At 42.6% G+C, this 26,414-nt stretch overlaps 1 protein-coding gene across 1 annotated transcript in view; it reads right to left on the minus strand.

Moving 5' to 3' along the window:
- Positions 1–1,854: 1,854 nt before the first annotated feature.
- Positions 1,855–26,414, minus strand: part of KCNJ3 (potassium inwardly rectifying channel subfamily J member 3) — a 610,905-nt gene continuing 586,345 nt past the window's right edge. Inside the window, exon 3 of the mRNA XM_069616422.1 lies at positions 1,855–24,613. Within this exon, the coding sequence (XP_069472523.1) occupies positions 24,027–24,613 (587 nt within the window). The 3' untranslated portion in view covers positions 1,855–24,026. The remainder of the gene's footprint in view (positions 24,614–26,414) is intronic.

Consider the following 26,414-nt stretch of genomic DNA (forward strand, 5'->3'; position numbering starts at 1 on the left):
ACCCTAGAGTGTCCCCATAAAAAGAAATCCTCTATCCTGTTTGTGAAATGTAGTCATTTTTCTATTGAAAAGTATTTCATTTTCCTGTGCATGGTGGTAACTCTCCCATTGATAAATCCTATGTTCATCTGTGCATTTAAGTCATTTTTCGTATGGAACAAAATCATCCCTTGTTTACCTGTAGATTATAGTCCTTTTTCGCCTGAAAAGGCCTTTGTTTGCTTGCATACTTAAGTTCTTTTCCTGTGGAAGAATCAGTGTATGTCCATGTATTTTCGCCATTTCCCATTTAAGAATTCCCAGTGTAAGTGTAGATCCCTAGTATTTTGCTTATTAAATCAATTAATTCCCACATTACTTCACGGAGTAGGGCAAGGTGACACTCAAAACTACCTTCCCCTTTCCTGTGTTTTGCGAGTCATTATATGTTTAAAATATTCCCCAAAAAGTCATTTTAGCAAGAGCTAAAAAAAACAATTCTCCCAGGTGTTAAATTGTGTGTTTAAAGACAAATCCCCAGGTGCATCTGTCATATTAAACCCAAGCTGTTGTTCCCACAGTGAGAATTCCTTTGCCCAAAGCATTGTTGAAAGTGCGTGCGTCATTTTCAGGCCCGGACACATTTAGTGGGATTTGCATTTTCGTTTTTCCCAAATTTTCTTTTCATCCTTTAAAAAGTGATTTTGCTAGAGTATTCCCCTTCCTCTGTCATGCTCTGAGCTGGGATTTGGCATTGCCTTTCCTTTGTTTTTCATGGTTTTGAGCTTGCCTGTCATTTCCATCTCCGGAAAAATTTAGTGTGATTTGCATTTTTCCAAAAATGTCTGTTCATCCTTTGAAAAGCGATTTTCCTAAAATATTCCCCGTCTTATCATGCTGTAAGCTCGGATTTGGCATTACCTTTCCTTTGTTTTTCATGGTTTTGAGCTAACCTGTCATTTCCAGTCCAGAACATTTTTGTATGATTTGCCTTTTCATTTTTTTCTCAATCTTTCTTTTCACCTTCGAAATATCGTTTTCCCTACTCTATCCTTCTTCCTCTATCATACCCTGGCCACGGATTCGAATTATATTCCCTTTTATTTATTTTGTATTTTCTTTCTCACATTCTGCCTGTGTTAAAATCACATTTCCTATGTGTGCTAGCTAGTCAGTTTTGAAGCACTATTTGTTCTCTAGCATAAGTAGCCCAAAGTACCCTTGTGTGCTGTTCCATAGCAGTAGTCAAATCATTGAAAACTCATTTTTCCATTGTTGTAGGGAGGAGTGCTTAACCTTCCTACAATCAAAGTGAAAGTATTTGGCATTGCTTTTCACAACACAAAATTGCTGTGGCATCAAACTGTCACTTAGCCGGGTTATTTTACAGAAGTCTGTGAATTTGTGTTGGCACAAAATTAGTGACTGCCGTCATATCTTTGTTCTAATTGGATAGTAAAATAATAAATTAATAAATTATCCATTGAGAACACACCGGCCTGGTTCCTAGTCTATTGGGAAAAGGGGTGCTGGTGGAGGTTGGGTACGGGAGGGGTTGGAGGCCCTCCTCAAAAAATGTTGTGTAATATTAAAAATTGTTTATTGTGCGTCACCTTCATTGCAGGGTTGCCTGGTCCCTGACTTGCTGGTGCAGCATAATATCTCGTGACAATGGGCAGTGCAAACATATAGCAAGTCATTCAGTAAACCCCAAAACCTGTAAATAATTATTTGAATGAAAAACAAATCAAATGCAACAGAGCTGTAAAGGCACAGTTAATTGACATTTAACATATAATATTCTGGTACCAGATATTGTACAGTAACCTATTCGAAGATCAATTCATACGCAGAGAAATGACAATAACGCAAAGGTTAAACTCAACAAATCTTTGAAAGTTTAATATAACTTCAGGTAAAACTGATCTTGCAGTGTTTATACGTACAATAATTGTCATGTTTTGTTTAATTCAATTAAACATGTACATTTATACAATAATTGTTTGCATGCCAGAAATGCAAGTAAAATCTAATGTCGGTATTTACAATTTACAGTACAGTTCAAGCAACAATTCAGAAGTATAGGACACAGGCCTGCTGTGTGGTCAGATTATATAACATTTTAAGCAGTGGTACTTGTGCTAAGCAAAGAAAAAACGTGTAACTTGTTTAGAAAATCAGCACTGGGAGTTCCTCTTTTAACATGGACTAGTTGGCCCATATTACACGAACGCTGCTCCCATGCACTGCTATTGTGCACTAGCATTTGCCCCAGGAGACTAATTACCCCTCCACACATACACTTTAAATCAATTCATCTTTTAACGTGGAATATGTTTTAATACAGATCGCTTTATTCTTGTGTGAACAACAATTTGTGAAAATGGCTTGGCTATATTTACAGAAAATCAAATAAAAAATCTGCACAAAACTGAACAGCGAATACATATTGAATGATGATATATAATACATCTTTGTAATCAGTTACACATATCACTAGATAGAAATAGCAGGACAATTAAAACATTGTAACATTGTGTGTACCATGTTTTACAGGGTGGTTATTACAGTAGCAAAGCCAAATCTTGGATCTAAAGTGAATATAGTACTATATTGTCAAGCATGTAGAACAGTAACCAGTTAGCATTTCAATGAACAATATCGAGATGTAACAGGATATTTGTTTTTCTTCATTGATATTATTGTTCTTTTTGTTGGCCTGTATCTCTACATTTCTAATTAACAACTTATTAAATACAATGGATTTACTGGAAGTTAAATGGCTCTCTTCCTTAGCCCCTTTCGGATGTTGTCTGATGACGGTTTTTGTTTCAAAATAATAATTAGAGTAGCACATGGCCCTGGAGCTCATGCATTTACTCGGCCAACTCTTACAATCATAATACTAATCTTTTATATTGTACTAGTACAATCATTCTTCCAACAGCTAAAGGAACAAACCACACAAACACGAACTACAAATGAATAAGTGAACACTTGCTGTTTGCTTTTAGGATGAACACCTAACACCTGAAAATGCTTTTGTAATGATGTGTGCACTGCTTTTATATTTATTCTGCCATAATCACCATTAGACTACAAATGGATTGATGGTTGTTGTGCTTATTAGTTTAGTTGCACCCAGGTTCCTTTGTCTAATTCCTGTTGTGCGCATCCAAACGTGACTTCTCTGAGAATCGTCTCCATGTCACACAGGTTAGCGATTCAAACAGGAAATATATGTCGCTGGTGCAAACTATGCGGTTCAATGACAGTTTGACGATTTTGTGGTGCACATTCACATGGTCAGAGACATTCTTTGGCTTTTGAAGAGATAGAGGGCCTGATTTACAAAGGATATTTCAATTGGATTTTCCCATTGAAAACACGTGTAAATCAGGCTCGTATGCATCCGTTTTTTTTTTTGTGGAGTCCACATTTCCCAGTTCCATGTGTGGCACCTCGAGCCAGTCCTTGTGATTCCCATAGTTTCCTTTCGTAGGGCCATATTTACAATGAGAAAGCAACACTACAAGTCCCAGCAATCAACGGTTAAAATCAGGACTGGCTTGAGGCATAGGGCATGGAACCAGGAAACCTTGCAGCTACTTTGATGCGAGTGTTGTCCTTCAAATGGAATGACATTTGGGAGACAATAGAAAGCAATGAGTAACTTTATGTGTTTTTCAAAATCAAATTTGATGGAAGCCATCACAAATAGAAAAACTATTAGTTGTCAGAAGGTCATATGTTACGGCTCACCACCCTGTTTACTTAATGGTTTAACACAATGGTTTCAACCACAATTCCATTCAATCTTTAATGACGATAAGGGCATGTCAAAGTTACATGGCAGAAGTGGAAATGATGCTGGTGACCATTGCCAAGTAGCTGCCACCATACTCATTTGGTTCCTTTTGAATGATATACAGCCCTTTTTTATCAAATGTTCTTTGCCATATTGACTTAGTTGTATCTTTTTCATTACTAGGCACAGAAACAAATACAAGTTTAAGCATTTTGGAGGGGGAAAAAAGCCCACTGTATAACCCCAACGTGTTACCTTTGAAAATGTCTACTGTGTAAACATTATAGGAAAATCCCAAACTTCCTTTGAGAAAGGAAGGCACATTCTGAATTGGATTCAGTGTCTGAATCCCAAAGTAAGAGTTCATAATGATGATAATGAATCCCATAGATAGAGCATGTATGATCATTGTATATAATCATGCACACATTTGATATATGTATATTTTCCGATGAATATAACATGCTGTGTATTTGCTACGCACATTTGAATCCAATAATGTCCGATTTAAGGTATTGTTCTTCAGTAACACTGTGTGATTATTTTTAAATGATCTTGTAGATCGGATGAATAGGATTGCAATTGTACTAGTTGACCAGTGGACCATATTACTAGCACGTTGCTGGAATGAGTACTAGGGTAAAATGTGCCCTAGTTCAAAAGCATTTTTTAACTAGTTGTTGCACCAAAGTAACGTTTATCGTAGTCCGAGCACTATGGTGGAATTTATGCTGCAGAAAAAGCATTGCAGTGGTATTTATTTTGCTTTGGGACATATTGGTGCTACAGCTAATTGCACTTGCACTGATACAAGGTTCTAAAATGTACCCCTAAGCATCAGACATGCTTTCTTTCGTCCAAAAATAATTACATGCACAAACATTTGCAGTAGTTCGGAATTGTATATATCCAGACCTTGGTTTGCAATAACTATATGTGTACACAAAACAGAGCCAATCTAAAATGAATTGTGCTCTGTAAATTACCTCCTTTGGAATACAGGTTATAACGCATATCTCCCTCGGTGTTTATCCTTTCAGGTGAAGGTCCTCAAGTATATATGAGTATACGAAAAGAATGGGAGCTTGCAATGCTGCTATGCACATTTCACTGACAGAACAGAGCATGCCAGCATTGACCAAATCCGTTGTTTTGATTGCTCTTTTTAATATAGGGTAGTGCGTATCTGTGTTCTAAACTGCTATTGTACCAGACTGCAGAGGTCACTACATAACGTCCATACATAATACAATGGTTAGGTGGAATTTCGAGGTGAATCTCCCCCCGCATCAATACTAAGCAACATGCTAATGGAAAATCAGAGGCGTTGCTGAGGCTGGAGGGGCTGAGGGGGCTATAGTCACCAGTGTTTTGGTTGTAGCCCCCGATAGAAGCTCAGGGGCTACAACCAAAAGGCTAGCTAGCCCCAAGTCCAGACATTAGTGTAGCCCCGGTTCTTTTCCAGACCTAGCAACACTCTTGTTGGAAAGGTTCTTTGATGAACATTCTTTTAAAGACAATATTCATCATCAAAACAATTCATCATCAAAACGGACTATACTGTTGAAAGAGGAATTGTCTTTGCTAAAGTTTACATTTGTTAAACAAAGAAAATAAATAAAAATAATTATATTTCAGAATTTGATAACACTTTCCATAATGAATTCAATCCTGCAACATCAAAACAGAAGACATAAATAACATGAAATTATAAAATAAAAAATAATGTAAATTCGTTTCATGAATAAAAAAATAATCATTTTTAAAGAACATTAAAATTAAAACAAAACAACAAATAACAAGTGTATTTTATGTGGGGTCTTAAACCGTCTGAATCATGTTGAAGAATGAAAAACAGGGAGAATACACATAAGAGCACATAAAGAACATATAGACTGGTTTCCAGTAAAACAACAGAAGTAAAAAAAAAAAAAAGCAGTATAATCTTTACATTAACAAGGGTGCCTATTTACTAGGAAAGTCGTGTTTTACATCCAGGGCTCAAGTTGAGGGTACGTGCGGGTGGACGGAGTCCCCACACTTTTTTCAGTGGGCACCTTGATATGCTAATTTCTGGTGACGCCACAATGAGTCCCCCACTTTTTTTTGGTACTTGACGCCTGTTTAGAATGTTAGGAAAAGTATAATTTTCATACGCATACCTACTATGACACACTCTTTTGACTATGTATACCTTTATACAATAATTTAAAACTGGCAATTGATGTAAATATAATTGATGTAAATTCCTGTGACATATTCTGCAACTTGTAAGTATTAATTATGCTATCTGTAAATTATGTAAATTCCTGTGAAATACTCTGTAACTTGTAAGCTTAAAATAACCATGTATCCACGCCCTGATAGCTTTGGGTCTGGCTCGCGTTACAAATAAAAAAAGAAACAAACAAACAAACGTAATAGACTTGAAGTTGACCAGTGAAATGTGGTCTGAAAATATATGATCACCAATGGATACAAAAGGCAGAAAAGAATGAAAATCAATGCCCTCTTGATTCAAGTAGTTAACTCTCATGCAGCTTTCCTTTACACTTCAAAAGCATGCCCCAGCTTGTAACCAGCAAAAACTGTTTACCAAATAATGGCTTCATTGCACATGTGTCAATACTGGAACTTTGAAATAAGAGTAAAAATGAATGTCAGAAAAAAGCAATGTCTGAAATCTGTAATGAGAAGTATTGGGCAAAATACAAGCGACCTAGAATAAAAATTGAAATAATTGAAAAAATGACAAATATTTGACTGCATGCCTACAATTCTGCTGTGTGCCTCAATAAAACAAAATAACTGGTAGGTAAGATCAATGGCTGCTTCTAAGCCACTGCTATGTTTTTGTTGTCTTTTGTACAGTTGCATTGTGAAAGAGAAAGATTTTTAGACTTTTGATTTTATACAATTGTGATTACATTGTGTAAGGCTAAATCCTAGCCCCCTTCTAATAGTGTATTAATGGGAGAGGTTGTTCTTGAAAATGAATGCAGTGGATCTATCATTTGAACGCAGAGGCGTTGCTGGGGGGGGCTAAGGGGGCTATAGCCCCTGGTCTTTTGGTTGTAGCCCCGGATAGAATCTCAGGAGCTACAACCAAAAGACTAGCTAGCCCCCAGTCCGACAGTTCCGACATCAGCGTAGCCCTGGGTCTTTTCCAGACCTAGCAACACCCCTGTTTGAACGTATTCATCGTGAGATTACAGACGTCAATTTGTACAATTCAAACATTAATTTATTATTTCTCAATGCAGTTTCCAGGAGAACATCTCAACCGTGCCTTTGACAACAATGTCCAAATTAACAAAGCATGTGTGTGCTCTCAAATGCATTTGATGCTGAGAAATGTGCCTGCCATAAAGTATGCCTGATTAACTCAATCATGAAAAAGGGTAATTTGCGACTAGAAAAAGAAAATATATTTGTAAGGAAAGCATCAGAAGCAGAGCATATTTTCAGATGCACCTGCACTCCCTATGCCCAATGGGTGTTTCTTGGGGGTGTTAACATCTGAGTGATGCAAATATTTGAAACACTACACATGCACATTCTCAAAACCATAAAAGTGAATTGTTTCTGAAATGTATTTCCCTTCTTGCAACATGGCATAAGTCGAATTTGCACCAGGGTAAATCCACATGAGCAACAATGTGTCATGAAGGTTTACCATCGCCTGAATTGCGGCACCGCTTTTAGGTAAAACTGAGAACATGTTCGCTTTTGATGCAATGTGTTCCTTCCAGGGACATGCCTGCCTCGCGACATTTGGGTGAGCACATTGAGGCATGGCGAGATGTATCAAGAGATGGGCTATTCGAGAATCAGAATGCATGTGCAGTGTGCAGGAAGTTACAGACAACATTGTCTTCTGCTTTAATTTGCATATGAAAAGAGATGCACTTGTCAGTAGCCTTGATCATATGCATCAATCTATGCAAGTCGTGTTGGCTCCAGTTTCTTATGGCCCCTGTCCGCTGTTATTACAGAAGTCCTGATTCATAATGCGTTTTGCATGCCGCAAAGTGAGCCTGAGCCGAACAAGTTAACTTGGCGTCTGGCGCTAAATCCTATTGCGATTCCCAAAAGGCATTTTGAACTGAGCAAGCGTATCTTGTGCCTTGTCCAAGCACATTATGCCCCGACACTTTTGCAGCACATTAGAGCACAGGCATGGCCAATGCAATGACGTTTCATTATATTGACAGAACGGAATGTGACATGGGCGTGCATAGTGAGGCGCCTGTAAAACTCCAAACACACACCAAATTGAAAAAGCAATCTAATTCACAACAATAGAGTGCTGCCATGCAAAAAACCAAACACCCTGAAACTTACCACCTTTCAGGTGCAGTGGCAAAACGCCCGTGCACGCGTAGTCCAACCTCCCGACAATGGCCACTCTCGCATTGCTCGCACTTATGTTGGCTCACAATGCTAGAAGGAAGAGGAGGTGGCACAGGGTCTTCCACAACAGCTCCACTATATTTGGGATTGCAGATGTGTATGCTTGTGGCACATGTCCTCCTGGACATGGTGAGGAGAGGAAGGGGGAGGATGATTTAAGACCACGCAACATTCGCTCCCATTCTGTACCACTTCACTTCTTTGCCACTTGGTCATTTTTGAGTACCAGATGCATCATATGGGGCATATCCCAGGCTCACCAATCCCGTTTCTTGCATTAGGTGTAGTGCATCATCACATACATGCACAACCACATCAACCTGCACTGTCCTGGGCAGGCAAGGCTAAGGAAGGCACGGCTCGCAGTTATCCAGGAACTCATTGCCATATCACATTTTCCCAGGGTCCTTGTAGCTATTGACTGCACATATCTGCCACTGCAATCCCCCATACACGCAGAGCACACAACATTGGCATACCGTCCATGTGCAGTTGATCTGAGATGCAAATGGTTGCATCATGTATCTGAATGCCAATTACTATGGATGCACCCATGATAATTACATCCTTTAACATTCACCTCTCCATTAGGCCTTTGGTACCTTTGTCAACATGTGGCTGCTTGGTGAGAATCACTGATGACACACATTTGACAACACTCACAAACAAGCACATGCTAAGCATACACTTAGCACAGGAAGGAAGCTGGACATTTTTCCACCTGTCATCAGCATCAGGGGACTCTGCATACTCGCTCTAACCATACCTCCTGACAATGTTCAGGAGTCCATCTAGCCCAGGTGCGAAAAGGCACAATACTGCACACATTGACACAAAAGGCCTAATTGAGTGCTCTTTTGATGTGTTCAAATTACCCTTCCACTGCCTAGATCACTTGGCTAGTGTACTGCTATGCACACCACGAGTGGTATTATTGTGTTGGTGTGCTGTGTGTTGCACAATATTGCGATATGCCATTGTCAAACTGTGGAGATTCAGGAGGCATGGGGCCCAAATCCGCTGCTCCACCCATACCCTTAGCAGTGCCAGTAGTGCATGGAGTGCCACACGCAAACTTGAGGTCAATACATTCTTTGCACGAACCCCACCCTGTGCTGTCAACTCATTCTTAACCCCATCTTTGATGGCTTTCATTAATGACTGATGGCAATACCTGTCTGCCTAATATAACACAGCGATAAAGCTCACCCAGGAGGGAGAATGAGTCTCTATCAACACACTTCAAGCTCATCTACATGCCACAAACATACCCACACAGACACCATGGCAGACAATTGGATAATACGTTATGTGTGGCTTACATCCTTTCACAACCTAGTCTTTCATGACTTTCAAACTTTACTGGGGTCCCTGCCCATGCTCCTCTCCTGCTATCACTTGCCTGTTGTGAGGCACAACTATACATTACATGAATGGAAGCCACTAGGCAGTCTGTGGTTATCACTCATACTTTGACAAGAGCATGACGATGGACATTCCAACACTCCAGAATCAGCCCGGTAGGTGAGACGAGAACACCATATGGCCTTTGAGACATCATTTGCAGCCACTTCTTGCCAAAGGGTGGTTATAGGCACTAAGGACATGACAGTAATATGTGAATCATTAAACTCTATCCCATATTGAGTCTGTTCTAGTGATGCCACATGGTATTTCCGTCACACTAGCATTGTCTGCTGTAGCCTGTGTAATGCTATACAAGGGCAGCTTCGTATGTTGTCACATGTATCCTGTGGCAATGACAGATGGCAGAATGAAAAGATAGCTATGAAACACTGCCCCTGGTATGATGACGTAAATCACATGGATGTGTTCAAATGACATGAGGAATATGCAGAGGAATCAGAGGTCTCGGAATAATGGACTAAACATTCTGGATTCAGATACTTTATAGGGGAAAGACCTCAGGCAACTGTGCATGTCCCAGAATCACTGATTCAGAAATTCAAAATCCCAAGAAGCACCCTCGATAGGTGATGTTGCCCATACAAAAGCATGACCATTTCGGTACAAATGTATGTGCCATAGACAAAGGAGCAGGCATGTCTGCTTGGAACAATTAAGGAATGCACTCTTCACCCCTACACACCAGACAGAGTGCCCATCACCTGGCATACAAATGTGAAGACGCGCACTACACCCATCTGCAACTATCCATCAGGCCACTGAAGAACAGCTGCAATGTCATGCATTATGCACAACACTGCCATCATGCAGACATGTCACTCACCAGATGTGGCCATACACGTGTCCATGACTTCCACACCAAACACATCCTCAAATGAGACCGCTGACTTCCTCAATGATGGGTGTCAGCTCCTCTATCTTTGGTGGCCCTCCACCACTTGCCTCAGAGGAATGCACATTCTGGCCCAAGTTTTCCTTGGTTCTTCACCTAACATCTACCATTCCCTTATATACCTCTTTGGAAGTATGGTGTCCCACTCCACAGGAGTTTACCATATCAGTAACCTGCTACCATAGATGGGCACATTCTGTAACTTAAAGGGCACTGCCAGGTGCAGCTAATGCTCCTTCACAAAGCCTGTCACGATGACCAGCTCCTCATCCATGCACCTTTCTTTCCTTGGTGGTTTATACCTATGGTGCTTCACGTGGTCTGCCTAGCTCAAACGTATATTGCGATTGTGTGAGGGAAATGCAATCCGAATATACCTTCTTTTCCTACATTTTTTTTTTTAAAAAACACTGCGTGAAACCCACACATTTGCAGCACGTAAAACGTGTCTTGCAGGACCTTATGCCCTGAGGCTCTTTCCTCGCTGCTGCCTCATAGTGCTGGCTGCAGACACCTGCCGTTTCCCTGTACTGCTACCTTTGATACTATTGCAGCCTCTGCCCATTCTCTCTGCCAGACACCCCCTGTTGCATGCCTGTCCCTCTAAGGTGGCTGAGCAGTAGCACTCTCCAGGAATGACTGTTTGTCCATCCCAGTCTTCCCCTGCTCAAGCACTCTACACCTATATACCATAAAGGCTAGCAGGAAACGTGCCTGCCTCATCTGTACACCGCCTCTGTCACTCCATTCCAGCTCACCTCACCACAGAAACCTAGGACCCACTGTTGCCTCTACCAGCTTCCCCGGTGCAATGGCTGCCACATCATCCGAGCCTGTCAGGGTGGTATTGTGAAGGGTTTTGACCCATGCTGAATCAATAGACTGGGTAGATGTGGGATGAGCTGCCGCCGCCCATCATTCCATCCCAGAGTCCAGGAGAACTGCGCAGTTGGCACAAGACCACTCCAAAGATACAACCTTCTTGTAGGGGGTTCCACATAACCACTCTAATGTAAGGATGCCTATCAAAATAATAGCAAAAATCTCCTGTCAAATTCAAGACAGATCCCTAAAATGGATGCAAATCCGGTACTCACCACTATCAGAAAGCCGGCGTTTTAAAACCACCAGACTTTTGTGTAAAACTGAACAGAGGAACCCAAACCAGACCAAGGAAAGACTTGCTAAGAGGTGGATACAATGTAAAACTATATTCTGAAATGACTTGAAGGAAGTAATTATTAAATGTATATGTATAAATTGTAAGTTTGATTTAAACTGGGAACTAAAGTGACATTTAGCTGAATTCTGCCTGACAACTACCCCCGACAGGAGAAACCTGCTCAGCCACTCTTCCCAGGCCTAGCTGCATCCTGCTTCCCCACCAAAAGGAGTTGACACCTCTCTGATTAGAATAGGAGAGGGGCACCTGCAGGAGGTTGAACAAAGCCTTGTCCTGGACTCAGGCAAATGTTATATTGGGGGGGCAGCAAAGTGGCTTCCTCTTGGGAGAAGTGGGAGGAGAAGTGCCTCTGGGAGCCACCCGAGCTGGAGGCGGGGGCAGACAGAAGCTTCCCCCATGTGCTTTGGAACGTAAACCACACCCATCTGGGCCAGAGCATAATTTTAAAAAAGATGGATAATTCATAGTACGGACTTGTCAGAATTATATAAGTAATATCATTATTGTTGTGATTTTTCTGTGCACGTTCTAAGAGGTGTTAGGACCCTGTGGTGTATGCTGGGGGGTTGCTAGCGGAAAATAGGGTCTTATCCAAATGTCTGCATGTTAAAAATCTGACACTTCATCAATTAATGTCCATACTCCTTGCGCACATGTGTGTAATTTTTGGTAAATGTCTGATATTGGTAAACCAGTCAAAAAGCGCAAAATGTTGTCATTTTTGTATGGAAGCCCCCAGGAAGATCAGAGGCGGACAAGCATGGACCATAAGGAATATATAATGTCTACATGTAATTTCAACAAATTGTGTATCTGGGAAATATGTATTTGAATCAAATATAGATTTGTGGGCAAATTGACCAGGGGAGAAACCTCTGACCCATAAACAGACCTCATCATGATAATAATCCATTTCCTTCCCCCAATCATGGGAGAGGGGAGAATTGGGCCAATGACAAGTAGAGATGGGCAGGCTCAGTTATGACCAACGCACACACCCACTTTCTAAAGACATAAAAAGAGCCACTGGAAGCCAGACAGGACATTCAATTCCATTTGCTGCGGAGCGTGCTGACCGACGACTTCACATCCAGAGATCCAATACTTAGACTTCCAAGCTAAACAGAGACTACAGAAATTTGAACCAAGAAGGCCCACTGCAAGCAAAAGTATTCTCAGCAGGCCTTCAGAATCCAGCAAACCTAACCAAACTATTCAACAGCCGGGCGAGCTGTTTGAATTCTTTGCCTAGAACTTTTGCCGGAACCGCAGACCAGACCCAGACCGCTGTGAGCAGAACCAGAGATCCGGATCGCTGTGAGCAGAACCGGTGCCTGATTGACCCGCCGAGCAGAGAGAACCGCCGCTGGACGTGTTGACCAGATCCGTGATGAGGCTCATTCATTTCAAAATTAGGAGTGAGTATCCGCCAGAACTGTGCAGAACCCAATCTCTTAGTTAAAATAATCTAATCCAAACTATTTTAACCTAATTAGAACAGCCTCCTAGAAATTGTGTCATCTGTCATTTTTAAAGCTGCACAACTGTCACCTGTCAATTCTGCAGCTGCAAGCTGTCACCTGTCATTTTGAAATTACTTTAAATCCGAAAAACTATCTTTATTAAATCGTCTGTATCTCTTGAACCGTTTGGGCTAGGAACGAAATTTAACTTTCATTTTAAAGTGGTGATTCTAGGCTTAGAACCTAGAACCTTCTTCATACTCCCGATACGATTTACGCACTCGCGAAATTTACCGCGATTTGCGATTTTGGCTCAATTTCTCCACTTGTCAAAATAACAGCTCCATTCTTTCCTTTGTTAAAATCCGTTTGCAACCTGGTAATAACTCATAGAGCATTGCTAAAGTGAGCCTGAACTAATACCAACAAGCATCTCTCACTCACCCTGAATCTCTAGAGGGAATTAACATCAATTTAGCATCTTTTCACTTCATTGCCACCACATTTCAAAGTAATTCGCCTGTGTTTAAAACTCATACCTGTTTTCTCTAAGCTTGCTGGGGGAACTGGAACTGTGTATTGCATTATCAAGTGTGATTTGTTGGGATTCTTGAAGACTGTGTGTTCTCCTTTCCATCTCCTTATATTTTATAAAGGGGGGGAGTGAGTTGCCAGAGAAAGGTGATAACATTGTTGTTGGTTGAAATCATATCAAGTTTATTTGCTGTACTGCATTTTATTCCGCCTTGCATTTCCTTGAAACCATCAAGCATTTTCAGCTACCCCATCCTCTGTACTACTTCTAAGTAACCCAAATCAGTTTACCAGTAGAACGTTATCCATTGTTGATCACTGTCATATTTTAAGTGTGATATCCAATATTAATTTATTATAAAAGTGTGATAGATATATATTGTTATATTGCTCAAATAAACCTTTTAAATTTGCAAAACAGACGTACTTCTTGGCTCAGTGGCGTCAGGGGGATTCTAAGAGAGGGGTGTTATATAAGGGTTGTCATCCAGAGTACATGAACTGGACCTAAAATATATCAATAAGGGTTTCCCTCAGCATCCCAGACTAGGCATTGGCTTAGCTGTAGTGTTGAAGTGAAGCCGCTTAACAGTATGGCTGAATGCTGTCAACTTCTCTGGCACAGAAGTAGGCATCCTGGGTGGTGAGGACCTCAGGAACTATGATGGTCTCTTCAGCACTGAGAAGCAGCTTGGTGAAAAAGCCCACACAAGGATATGGGAATGCATTACAGCTGCCATTAGCATGCAAGGGGGCAGTCTGTTGTGTAGATAACGTGAATGAGTGCCGCGATGGCATGAGTATCCGGAGACAGAAGAACGCTACGGTGTCCGCAGAGGCAGGATACAGTATTGAGGTCCATTCTTGTTGCTGTCATAGGGGCATACTGTTGCAGGTCTTGATCCTAGAGAAGGGTTACCCAGCTCCTTATATTCTTGTCCTTGACCTGCAGGGGCCACATCCAAGGTGCTCATTGGAACATAAGGGGAACATGGTCATATCATGTTACAATTGTATGGATGAGAAGGACTAAGTGTCTTGCGGGATGAATGTATCATCCACTCATGGGTATGTGTCAAACAAATATGTAGGGTGGTGCAGCATTGACCCACAATACCTAGACCATGTCACACATAGACCTAGGGGGTTCACACAACAATAAACACATGCCAATTGCAATAATGTCAGGATGGTCACTTGTCACAGTTGTGCACAGGCATGTGAATGCAAGTTCTTGCAGAGATGTTGAGTTAATATTCTTTTGTAGTGTCTCGAGAAGCTGAAGGGGGAGCTTCAGCTTGGGAGAAGTTTCATGCCAGGGGCGATGCCACCAGATGACACTGTAAACCCATGGCTTATGGCCTGTCATCATACACTGTGGCAGGGTCAGAGGCTGGAGTTGTGCACTACTTGGAATGAACGGTTGCGAAGAGTGAGGACATATCTAACATCATTGTCTTCGACACCTCCGCAGTATGGGAAGGGGTAAATATTCCTAAGGAGGCCAAGGTTCAATGAGCATGACGACCTACATTGGGGTTGGGTGTGGAAGAGGGGGGGATGACATTGATATGAGGGGGAGTCACATACTGTAGACATGGATATGAGACAGAAGGGTGCACAGGACACTGTGGAGGGGGCAGCACATCCCCCTACCCCAGGCTCATCTGTTGCAGTGCAACATTCAGTCTCTGATGTCTCCATCTATGCAACTGCCACCTCTCTGACTGAAGACACGATTTAATCCACAGTGCTTCCATGCTGGTAGCTGGGTTGCATAGGAACTCTGCTTTCCATGATGCTGTATTTCCAGTCAACAGCAGGCTGCACAGCATCACAGCCAGGTGGTAATTCTATTCACACTCCTGGCAGCAGCACTTGGCAGGGATGGTTTCTCTGGACAGGCTACATCAATGGCTCCCTCAAGTGTGGCCTCCATGTCTGACATTAACTCAGGCTCCTCTGCTGCTGTCCCACCATCAGCCCCTTGGAAGCATGTGTTTTAATTGTTTGAGGTGGAGGAATATATAGAGGCGAACGGGGTGGCATCCATGGATGCAATACAGAGTGATTTACATAGCTCTGGGCCTGCCATGGTTACCATTGGGGTGCATGCTGTGGTGGCCCAGCAGATAATCCAGGAAAGTGCCACAATGGGTTATTCTCTTCACAGCAGATCACGTTTGCGTAGGAATAACTTATGCCTAAGGAGGATTGCCATGCAGAAGTAGTTGTCCCATCAAAGAAGGGCACACATCCAATACAGACAGAGAGTAGTGATCAACAACTGTGGAACATCAGCAAGCAAAACAGGAGGGGAGCAAGCGCTGTGAACACAGCGCACACAGGTGCTAGCTGTGTGTGCATGTATGAGGCAGCAGGAGAAGTAGAGATGTGCAGCCAGGGCTGAAGGATGTGCAACAGCCACTGGCAGGGCAGGGATGAGGCAGAGGAAGGCTTGGCACATGTTCGGTCTGCCATAATTTATGTTTTACTCAGGACTGAACATTCCATAAAGGAGAAAAGGAGTCTGGCCCTATGATAGCATAAACTCAGCTTGGGTTAGAACTGGTGGTTGTGGGAAGTAGGTGTTGAATAGGAGCGATTCCTGGAAGAGGAGGGTCTTGTGACAATTCCTGAGAGGTTGACGTTAGTTGGCAGGTCAGAGGTAGAGGCTGAAGATGTTTCAAAGACTAGGTACATAGACAGAGTGGGACATTATTCTCATTCATTTCGTAATGGCCCAGCCAAGTTGAAGTCAGCACATGTCCCTGGATCTGGTCATTACAGGCCCCAAGCGATGCAGATGTTAAACACAAATCCTCTTGGGGCTTTGATGGAGACAGCTTTGTAGGTGCTGTTGGTGGCATTTGAAAATGGATGGTATTGTGTGTGGGGTTTGATTTTGTACAATGTAGGTAGTGGTTATGTGGTCTGAACTGGTCAGTCTTTTGAAGTACAATGCTGCATCATCAAGGACAAATTCCAGTGGTACAACCGTGGTTGCAAGAATCCCTTCCAGGTGGCAATTAGCACCATTCAGTTGGAAGTTGAACAAGCCATGAACTGCAGATCTGATGCATTTTTCGGAAACGATGGACTTGGATGTGCTTACGACTGAAAGTTGCCACAATGCCTTATTTTCTATCCTTGCTATATTCTCCTTGAAAAATAAGTGCCTCTCGTTGTTGGACCGAAGGTGCTTTACACAGGTGCTAAGCTGGTGAAAGTGTCTGTCGGTCATGTGACCCCTGCCACATCGGCCAGCTTGGCCTTGGCCCTTGCTTCCCTTTCTTCAATGTTTGATCATTGTACATCTCTCAGCCAGGCCTCCATAGGGAAGCACAGACAGAGTAAAGGCACAATCCTGTGTGGAGCACTTGGAACCAGAAGGACCTACTACCATATCCCATGCTCCTAAGACATTAGTTATGCTCCCTGTAATTGTCAACACCTCGGCCTCCATCCAGCCCAGACACACCATCACCACCAGTGAAAACAATGGTGCTTACAGGCAATCACATGGGAATTTCATTGTTGCTACCCCACACACATCACCATACCCTATCTGCACTGTAACATCCACCAATGCATGCAGAGTGATGTTCACAAAAGTCCAGTGAGCAAACAACCATGCAGCATACATTGGGCCTCAATATAAGGCTGGCGCTCCCGTAATGAAGTGGGCCGGTACGGGACCGGCCCCCTTCATTACGGGACCGGCAATAACGAGCTTCCCATCGCGGGACTCGGATCGCATGCCTGGTAAAACCAGATGTAATCTGCCCATTATTACCTCCCTCCCCATTCCCATTGAGCCCTATGGGGGCTCAAATGGGAATGGGGAATGGTTCCCGCAAGGAGGAATTACTGTGTCCCCCTATGTCGGAGTAACCCGGTAAGTCCCCATTGCAGGAAACCGGTAATGGAGCCCGGAACGGAGTCAGCCATGGTGCTAATAGCTCCATGGCTACCTCCTTCTCGTAATGAGGCTCATTGTCTAAATGAACTCCACACACAACGTGAACACCATCTTCATGACTGAGACCTGTATGCCACCCACCTCCACCCACATTGATAGACAGTTCAGAGAAGAAGGCAAGATGTTTCCTTTTCATTCACATGGCTTCCTGAACATACCCCTAAATATTCATCCCCTCAAAGGCTCAGCAGCAGTACTCGCCTTCCACTTCCCTTTCTCAGTAAAACGACACAGTCATCTTCATCATTATCCAACAAATACACAAGCACAACTACTCTATCATTGTTGACTTCATGAACATGTTTGGCACAATGTACATCACTCATATCAACAGCATTTTCTCACGCGACTTTGGCATTCCTTGGAAAGCAAGAAACAAGTACCTGAAAGGATGGTTCCACTACCTACTCTGCACATTTACCCTAACACAGTAAGCAATCGACACAAAAGCCTAACAAGGTTATCATTTCATACTCATCAGCGGCCATACTCATCCTCAATCATGGACGACCATCAACATGTTTCATTATCTGATTATTCCCATTGACATTATTCACAACACCCAAATCAAGCACACCTATTGGAAGGCAACATCAGGCCTTGTGATCATTCAGGAACATTCCAGTGTAATAAGTGAAGTAACACCTGTGCAGCATCACAGACACATGGGCCAATGTCAAGGAAACCCAACAGGACTGTGACTCGCTGCTGGGTAATGTTAAGTAGACTTTGCAACCAAATTCAACCACCATCTCCATGTGAATCAACACACCTTCCCGCCTCAAACTTTCACACCATGGGGGTCATTACAACCCAGGCGCTAATTGCGCCAACCTTACCACCATGGTGTAAACTACGTTTACACCATGGTGGATGGCGGATTTACCGCCTCATTCCAAGGTGAGTGGGGCGGTAAATCCCCATTTCCCATTTTCCCTTCCCCATTCCCATTTTTGCCCCATAGGGCATAACGGGAGTGGAGAAGGCGCTAATTACGCCACCGTAAATTACGGTGGCGTAATTAGCATCATGGCAGGTTAGCGCCATGAATTTTAACGGCTGCTAAAAGCAGCCGTTAAAATCAGAATCAGGCGTTAAGGGTTAACGACAGAGTTAACCCTTAACGCCTGAGTTGTAATGAGGCCCTATGTTACAATATATAGGTACCCCTCTACAAAGTGCACATAAGTAACTAGGTATGAGTTGGGACGTTTCCCACATTGCATCCAGGCGCACATAGCTTTGGGAAATGTGCACTACCCACAGAAGACTAATCTCCACTGACAAAGCCAGATACTGACTGAACAACATAGCCAAACCCTACAAGTAAGGCAGTGACCTCTTCAAAGGCATCATAAATGACATCATGACATTATCCAAACCACCCATACCATGCTGCAACTACATATCAAACACCATGAAATCTGTAATGTTCGACAAGGTCATTGGGAGGCACCTACATACAGTCATGGACACCACAACAAACACTCAAACACTGAAACACACGTCCCATGTTGCACATTACCTACTCACTGGGAAACTTTCAAGTACTCACCATGGAAGACAAGACAGCAAGAGCACATTCACTCAAGGCAACATACTAGAGGGTGGGATGGTGTGAAGTGATTATGGCAGCTGCCTCGTGGATGGTGTGTGTGTGTTCTCACATGGTGTGCCTCGAAATGTCGCAAACTGTGCTTTGGGGGTGTGTATGTTGTTTGTGCACTTTGTGATGAGATTCATTGTCAGTTACTTTTCATGTATGTTGCGGTCACTCACACTTGACCCTCCTTCTTTCAGGCCTGGTTCACATTTGTGTAGCCATTGCTTATAATAATGATCCTGAGTTGCAGTGTTGCCCTGGAGGGGGCAGGTTGTTAGGACAGGGGACACTGACTGACAGCCCGGGCCTGATGGGAGGAAGTTGTTGAGTAAGGCATGGTAGCCGCACTCTGTCAATGCCTTCACTGTACAGTGCTATATATGAAAGCGCTATCCACTCTATGGCTTTGCCTGTTTAGTGCGGGCATTGTAACACTAAACAATGGGGCTAAGGCGCAGTGTTGGACTGCGCTGAGGTCATGTTGTGAGCATGTATGGCATTCCACTACTTACTTTTTGCTGTTGGGTTCTGCATCGACTTTTCCTTTTGTTTTGCGTGGCATATTCTTAACAGCGCTAAGACAGTGTGCTATGTTTTCGCTTTAAAAAAAGAAATCAGAGCCTGAGAATAGCCGCATGTCACGAGACAGTGAACCCTGGAAAATGATTAGAAAAAGAGACATGTGGCAATTTCATTTGTGCATTTCAGCATTGGGTAGTCGGTTTGCTTTAAACATTACTTAAAACTAACAGAAGAACTCACAACTTAGGGTAACTCGGCGAGATTGTGTATTTGATGGCCAACAACGTGAAGGACCTTCAATTGATGGCTCTAAGTGAGGTCATTACTGTTCACCATTTTGCATGTATGCTCATGGATTTTCTCAAAGTAATATTACTTTTTAAAATCATCACATACACATTTGTGAACATGTGTTGGCATACAGGCTCCTAATGATAGTGATTGAAATGAAGTATGTGGGTAGCATGGTTATAAATTCCTCAAATTCAAAAAAGGGACTTAAACACATGTAATAGCTTGCAAAAAGAAATAACCACGCTCCATGACATGCTGCATACCCCCTTCCATCTCTTTATTTGATTATATACATACTAGTGTGAAGCATGAGGAGAGACATTTTCAGAGTGTCAATACAACTCTCTTGATATATTTCCTAAGGCAACAGCTTAATTCGTAAGGCAACAACTCCCTCTAGCGGTGGCAAAATGAGAAGTGGAGCAGTCTCTGCTGTCCATGACTTCATCGGACAAACATACATCTGGCCTTTTATTATTTTTATGATAGGAACAAGACACACCTAGATAAGGAATTACAGAACAGACTGGTTAAGTTTTAATGCTATTAATGTGATTCAAATGGTTCATTCCATCTATGCCTGCAGAAGTAATTGTAAGAACATGGAGGCGTTCAAACAAATGAATGACTTTGTTAGCCTAATTAGGTATGAACATGTTGTTTTCTTATCTTACTTTGGGCCTCATTACTGATCAGGCGTTAAGGGGTTAACGGCGCCGTAAACGGCGCCGACCCTTAACGCCTGATTCCGAGGTCCCTTAGCGCCATGGTGAGTTTAACGCCTGCTTTTTGCAGGCGTTAAAATCCACGGCGCTAAGGGACCATGGTGCTAATTACGCCACCGTAATTTACGGTGGCGTAATTAGCTCCTTCCCCACTCCCATTATGCCCTATGGGGCAAAAATGGGAATGGGGAAGGGTAAAATGGGAAATGGGGATTTACCGCCCCACTCACCTTGGAATGGGGCGGTAAATCCGCCATCCACCATGGTGTAAACATGGTTTACACCATGGTGGTAAGGGTACGACCCAGGCGGTAACTTACCGCCTGGGTCGTAATGAGGCCCTTTGTGTATTGCACTTGGCTAGCATGGTATAAATAACACTCTCGCTCTCTCTCTCGCCCTCTATTATATATCAGATAGTTGTGTGCGCGCGTGTGTGTGCAACATTGCATATATTTCATTTGTATATGTATTATAATGAGGGTAATGCTGATTATATGCCAATTACATTAAATGGTTATGCAAGCTGAGTAGGGTTACACATATGACATGTCAAAAGCTTAAAAGTCATGTTGGGCCTGATTCACTGAGCAGTTTTCAAGTGGTGCATCCCAATGGAAAACCTTTTTTGAATCAGGCCTTTCAGTGGGGCAAACGTACAGAATGTGATTAGGAAAAGACCAATACTCGGACAACTGGTAATGTATGATCACTGTGTCTTAGCACCTGGGAAGAATGTTGAAATGCTTTCAGCTAATCAGGATTCAGGGCTTCAGGGCAACATTCACCAGAGTAGCCATGGACGCTGTCACCTGTCAGGATTCCAACATTTTTACCCAGCACCAGCCACTCTGCGCTTCCTCCACAACCTGCCCCCTCTTTGAGACTGCTGGTTGCTGCCCATCCTCGTTGACCACTTTTTTCAGGGCTCAGTTTCCTACCTCTCCAACTCCATGCTGAGGAAATTAAGGAAGGACTGCACTTCCTCGGCAGCCTAAGATAACATACATGTAATGCGCTTTATCTCTATGGGAGGAGTACATGATTTAGTGCCACTGCAAAATATATAGTGGTAAAGATATTTGGAAACAATATCACAGCCCTATAGTTCACATTGACATGTAAACATGTGTACCATAAGAATGAAAAACATGTTAAACACCCTGGGCCTCATTACAAGATCTGCGGAATGGGTTAACGGGCTCCACTAATGGAGGCGGACCCGTTAAACCCATTGTGCAAAATTACGAGTTTCCCTCGCGGGACACCGTAAGGACGCCTGGTAAAACCAGACGTCATTACCGGGTCATTACCGGGTCCCGCGAGGGGGACCAGAGAGCTAACAACGGGCCGGTCGTAATCGGCCCGTTGTTAGCTCCCTGCACCCATTCCCATTGAGCCCTATGGGAGCTCAAATGGCAATGGGGAAGGTCTGGGCCCGGATTCCCTGTAGGGGGAATTACCGGGCCCTCCAAACTCGGAATGGCCCGGTAATTCCCCATTCAGGGAACCTGGACCCGGACACAGTTTTGGTGGCAGCCATGCCGCCAATAGCAGCATGGCTACAGCCAAAGCCGTAATGAGGCCCCCTGTCTTTCAAAATAAAATAATGTGTATAAACAAATCAAACAAACATAATCTATGGTAAAAAAAAAACTTTCCTTTTCCTTAACTCCCAAGAATTGATTGATGGAATGAAGGAGCCCTACCAACTTTACCCCTTAAGCAGCTGGTTCTTCTGTTATGCCTTTCTCTTTCTTTGGGATCAGCCCACACACTATGTCAACTCTACCATGAGAGGGGAAATGTAAACAATCGTAACAAAACTAATCTGGCTAAACTCACAGCTCCTGCAAAATCTTTTAGAAATAAACAATCCAGCCACTTCCAGAATCCATTCTGAGAATACAAAACATAGACATAAAAATTGAACAATGCTCAGACCAACAGAAAAATCCACTCCACAAGTTTTGTTCGCTTACTGGAGGCCTAAGGTGACATGTCATGTTGTATTATTGATTTAATGAAACCCCAGGTTACATTATAGAAGCATCAAGGAAAGTGCCATGGAAAGCTATTGTCATTGCTAATTGACTACATGTATTTCCAAATGTGAAATGCCACTGCTGTTTCAAAAACATTCAAACGTATTGGTTGTAACATCTGTAACAGCATACCTTTATTATGATGGTCTTGCTATATAAATACTGAATGGTTGGACCTTTAAGGTGATGGCCATTATTGGTTTGATGTGGATATATAGCATGTCGCCTGTTCGCAGCATCAAAGCCCCATACATGTTTGAAGGCATCACTCCTTTAGATTGTCAGTTCTTTGGGGACAGATAGCATGTTTCTAAGACTATCTCCTTTGCACACAACATAGAACATTATAAGCATGTTATAAATACACATTTCTGGTAATTAATAAAAAACCAACATTTTTAGCCTTGTAGTAAAAAATGTTTGCATAGAAACGAGCGTCATCAAAATTATGAAAGGAAGAACAGCAAATCCATTGGGTAACACACATAACAGCAGGTCAAGTTTAGGAAAGTAAGACAACACTTAGCCTTGAGTGCATAAGAACACATTTGTCTTGAAAACACCAGGGAGCGTCCTTAACAATTTGGTGCTAGATTTTATTTTCTATAGTTACTTGTTTTTGTTTATAAAGAAAACATGCACCAAAGCTACTTGTTTGATTAAAACATCACAATCTTTATACATCAGAAAAATATAATGTAGCATAATATAAGACTTGCCTGATAGTTACCCATCACTCCGTCTACAGACTAATAATCTTAATAAAAGCGGGAAGCAGTAACACCCCGAAATGTGGGGAAGAGTAACACCCCTTATGGTTTTTTAAAGAATATACATTATAAATATATTAAGAATCATGCCAAAAAACTATATGCAAAATCTGCACACTATTATTGCATGCTTGTTTTGTGTTACCACATGCCAATTTAAATAACTGCAATTTGCTTTAGACCGTAAACATATTTTAGGTCTTTTGTCAAAGGACATCGTTACAGCAGAATTAAACTTTCACTCCAGTCTTCATGTATGGCTAGGAAACCTTTTCTCTCCAACCTCCAACATTGTACATTTCGTTTAGAGGTGTGTTTCCATTTGCAACTTTGGAGAACAGTACTTTTTTTATACATCATTTAAGTGCCCAAAAGTGTATCATTGTTATGTAAATCGGTCTGAATTCATTTTCCTTAGTTTTGCAGGTAGGTTACCATCCATTCTAGCTCCACCTCCTGACATTTTTTGAAGCTTTGGTGGCAAGTCAGCCACGGATTGGCTCATAGGATCAGAATGCATTTTTCCAGTTTTCATAACCAGTTTTTCTTCTGAATTTCCAGGAACTGAACTAATTCGTTGCAGCTTCATGGGTAAATCACCCATGCTGTAGGCCTTCTCCGAGGTTGTGGAGCTCATTCTTAAAAGTTTTTTGGGGAAGTCTTCCCTTCCAGTGATTTTTTGCATTTTTGGAGGCATCTTTGTGCTAATATCATCGAGACTGTTTAGGCAGTCCACTGAGTTGTTTCTCTCTTTACTGTTATTGACAGCTGGAGCAATTAAAGGGGAGGACATTAGAAGCATCTCCTCCTGTTCTTTCACACTGTAAGGTGTGGTTGGAACTTCAAATGTTGCATGGAACTGAGAGTAGTCGACCTTAAAAAATCCTTCCTCCAATGAAATGACTGGAAAGAAACGATGACCCCAAAGGACTTCATCTTCAGTATATGACGTTCTGGCTTGACAGGTCATCCCTGGAACCAAAAAGAAAGACAAGACATTATGACTGATGTACAGAGGAAGACAATTCAGATTAGATATAGCAATACATTCTGAGGTGATTGTCCTTCTTCTTGGACCTTCATACTGCAGTCAAGCATCCCCTTTTATCCGATTGGCATTTGACATGCTACATGTATGAAGTTTCTCTAATGCAAATCCCCTGGACATTTGGATTCATACCATCGATAGACACATATACTTCCAGGTTCATGTCCTTACTGCCATCAGACTGATTCACAGAACCCTACGATCATGTGTGCAATGTAAATGCAGTGCATTGATCTTTAGTGCCCTTTCTAATGTGAACATGTTGCATTATTTGTTACATATTATACACTTGAGTTTTGCATGGGGCAGATTTTGCTACTTATTAGTTGCCTTCGTGTATCACTGACACAGTTATCAATGTCTTTGTATTGACTGTAAAGAAAGTGTTATTCCATTGGACATTCGCATGCAACTATAAACATATTTGCACTATGCCTACATTAACCTACATTAAAATAAAACGCCATCGGAACCTTTCACTAAGACATTACCAGGTGTATCGCTCATAGAGTAAGTCAGGTGTAAGTTAGAGTTAGGAAAAGAAACTTGTATTGTTATTCAAAGATACCTAAAAGGTGAAAGTTAAAGGTAACTTCTTTGTTAATCGGGCCATTTGAGTACTTGTTTGAAAAGGTAAAGCCCAGGCTTAAAACAGAAACTCTTTTATGCATATACATTTTGTAAATTGATTTTAAAGATATGTGATCTATGTGAAGTGTTGGTATTTATTTGCATTTTTTTTTAAAGCGTTTGCACAGCCCGGGGTCATCGAGGCGCTGTTACAGGAATATGGCTCTTAGCTGGGCATTTATAACGTGCTTAATACCCAGAGGATTTTTAAGCACGGACCCAGGGATTGAACCTGTGTTGCTTTGTGTCGTCTTGCTTCCAAGGTGAGCATGTTGCGGCTGAGCTATCCTCCCGGGACAATAGCCGGACCCTCCCTCGAAGGCACTGTTCCAAGGCACAGGCCTGTCTGTGCCTGTCCATTTCGTGCCGTTTGTGCCGGCCACGCTGCCTCTGGTACACCGGCAACCGTGAATACTCCCTGCGCATACTCAAATGTCACATTCCAAAATCCTGGAGTAAAAAGCACAGGAATCCCCCACCCTCCACCTCCTAGAGACCACTAATATCCCTGCCCTAGTCCAGAGGACGTTCCGGCCCGGAAATACCTCAAAATCCACTGGTGATCCCACTCCAACACTACTGCCCCTCTTGCACTGTCAATCGTCAGTATCTCAACGGCGCGTCTCTGCCTCTAACGACTCAGCATTCCAGAGTCAGCCACTCCAACCTACTATCCCATACTGCCCCTCTGCCCCCTGCCTTTGCGAGCTGCGCACAGCGCTGTAAGCCCCACATGAACAGGTACGCTCACAACTGTATCTGATTGTGTGCCCATATGGCATCGGACTGTCTGCCCATACTGCATTTGTTAGTGCACCCATACTGCATTTGATTGCCTGCCCGTACTGCATTTGATTGCCTGCCCATACTACATTTAATTGCCTGCCCATACTGTATTTGATTGCCTGCCCATAATGCATTTGAATGCCTGCCCATAATGCATCTGATTGTGCACCCATATTGCACGTGATTGTCTGCCGACACTGCATTTGATTGTACACCCATACTGCATTAGATTGCCTGCCTGCACTGCATTTAATTGCCTGCCCATACTGCATTTGATTGCCTGCCCATACTGCATTTGATTGCCTGCCA

This window comes from Ambystoma mexicanum, chromosome 9 (assembly GCF_040938575.1).
Source record: "Ambystoma mexicanum isolate Mex_15411 chromosome 9, UKY_AmexF1_1, whole genome shotgun sequence".
Lineage (NCBI taxonomy): Eukaryota > Metazoa > Chordata > Amphibia > Caudata > Ambystomatidae > Ambystoma > Ambystoma mexicanum.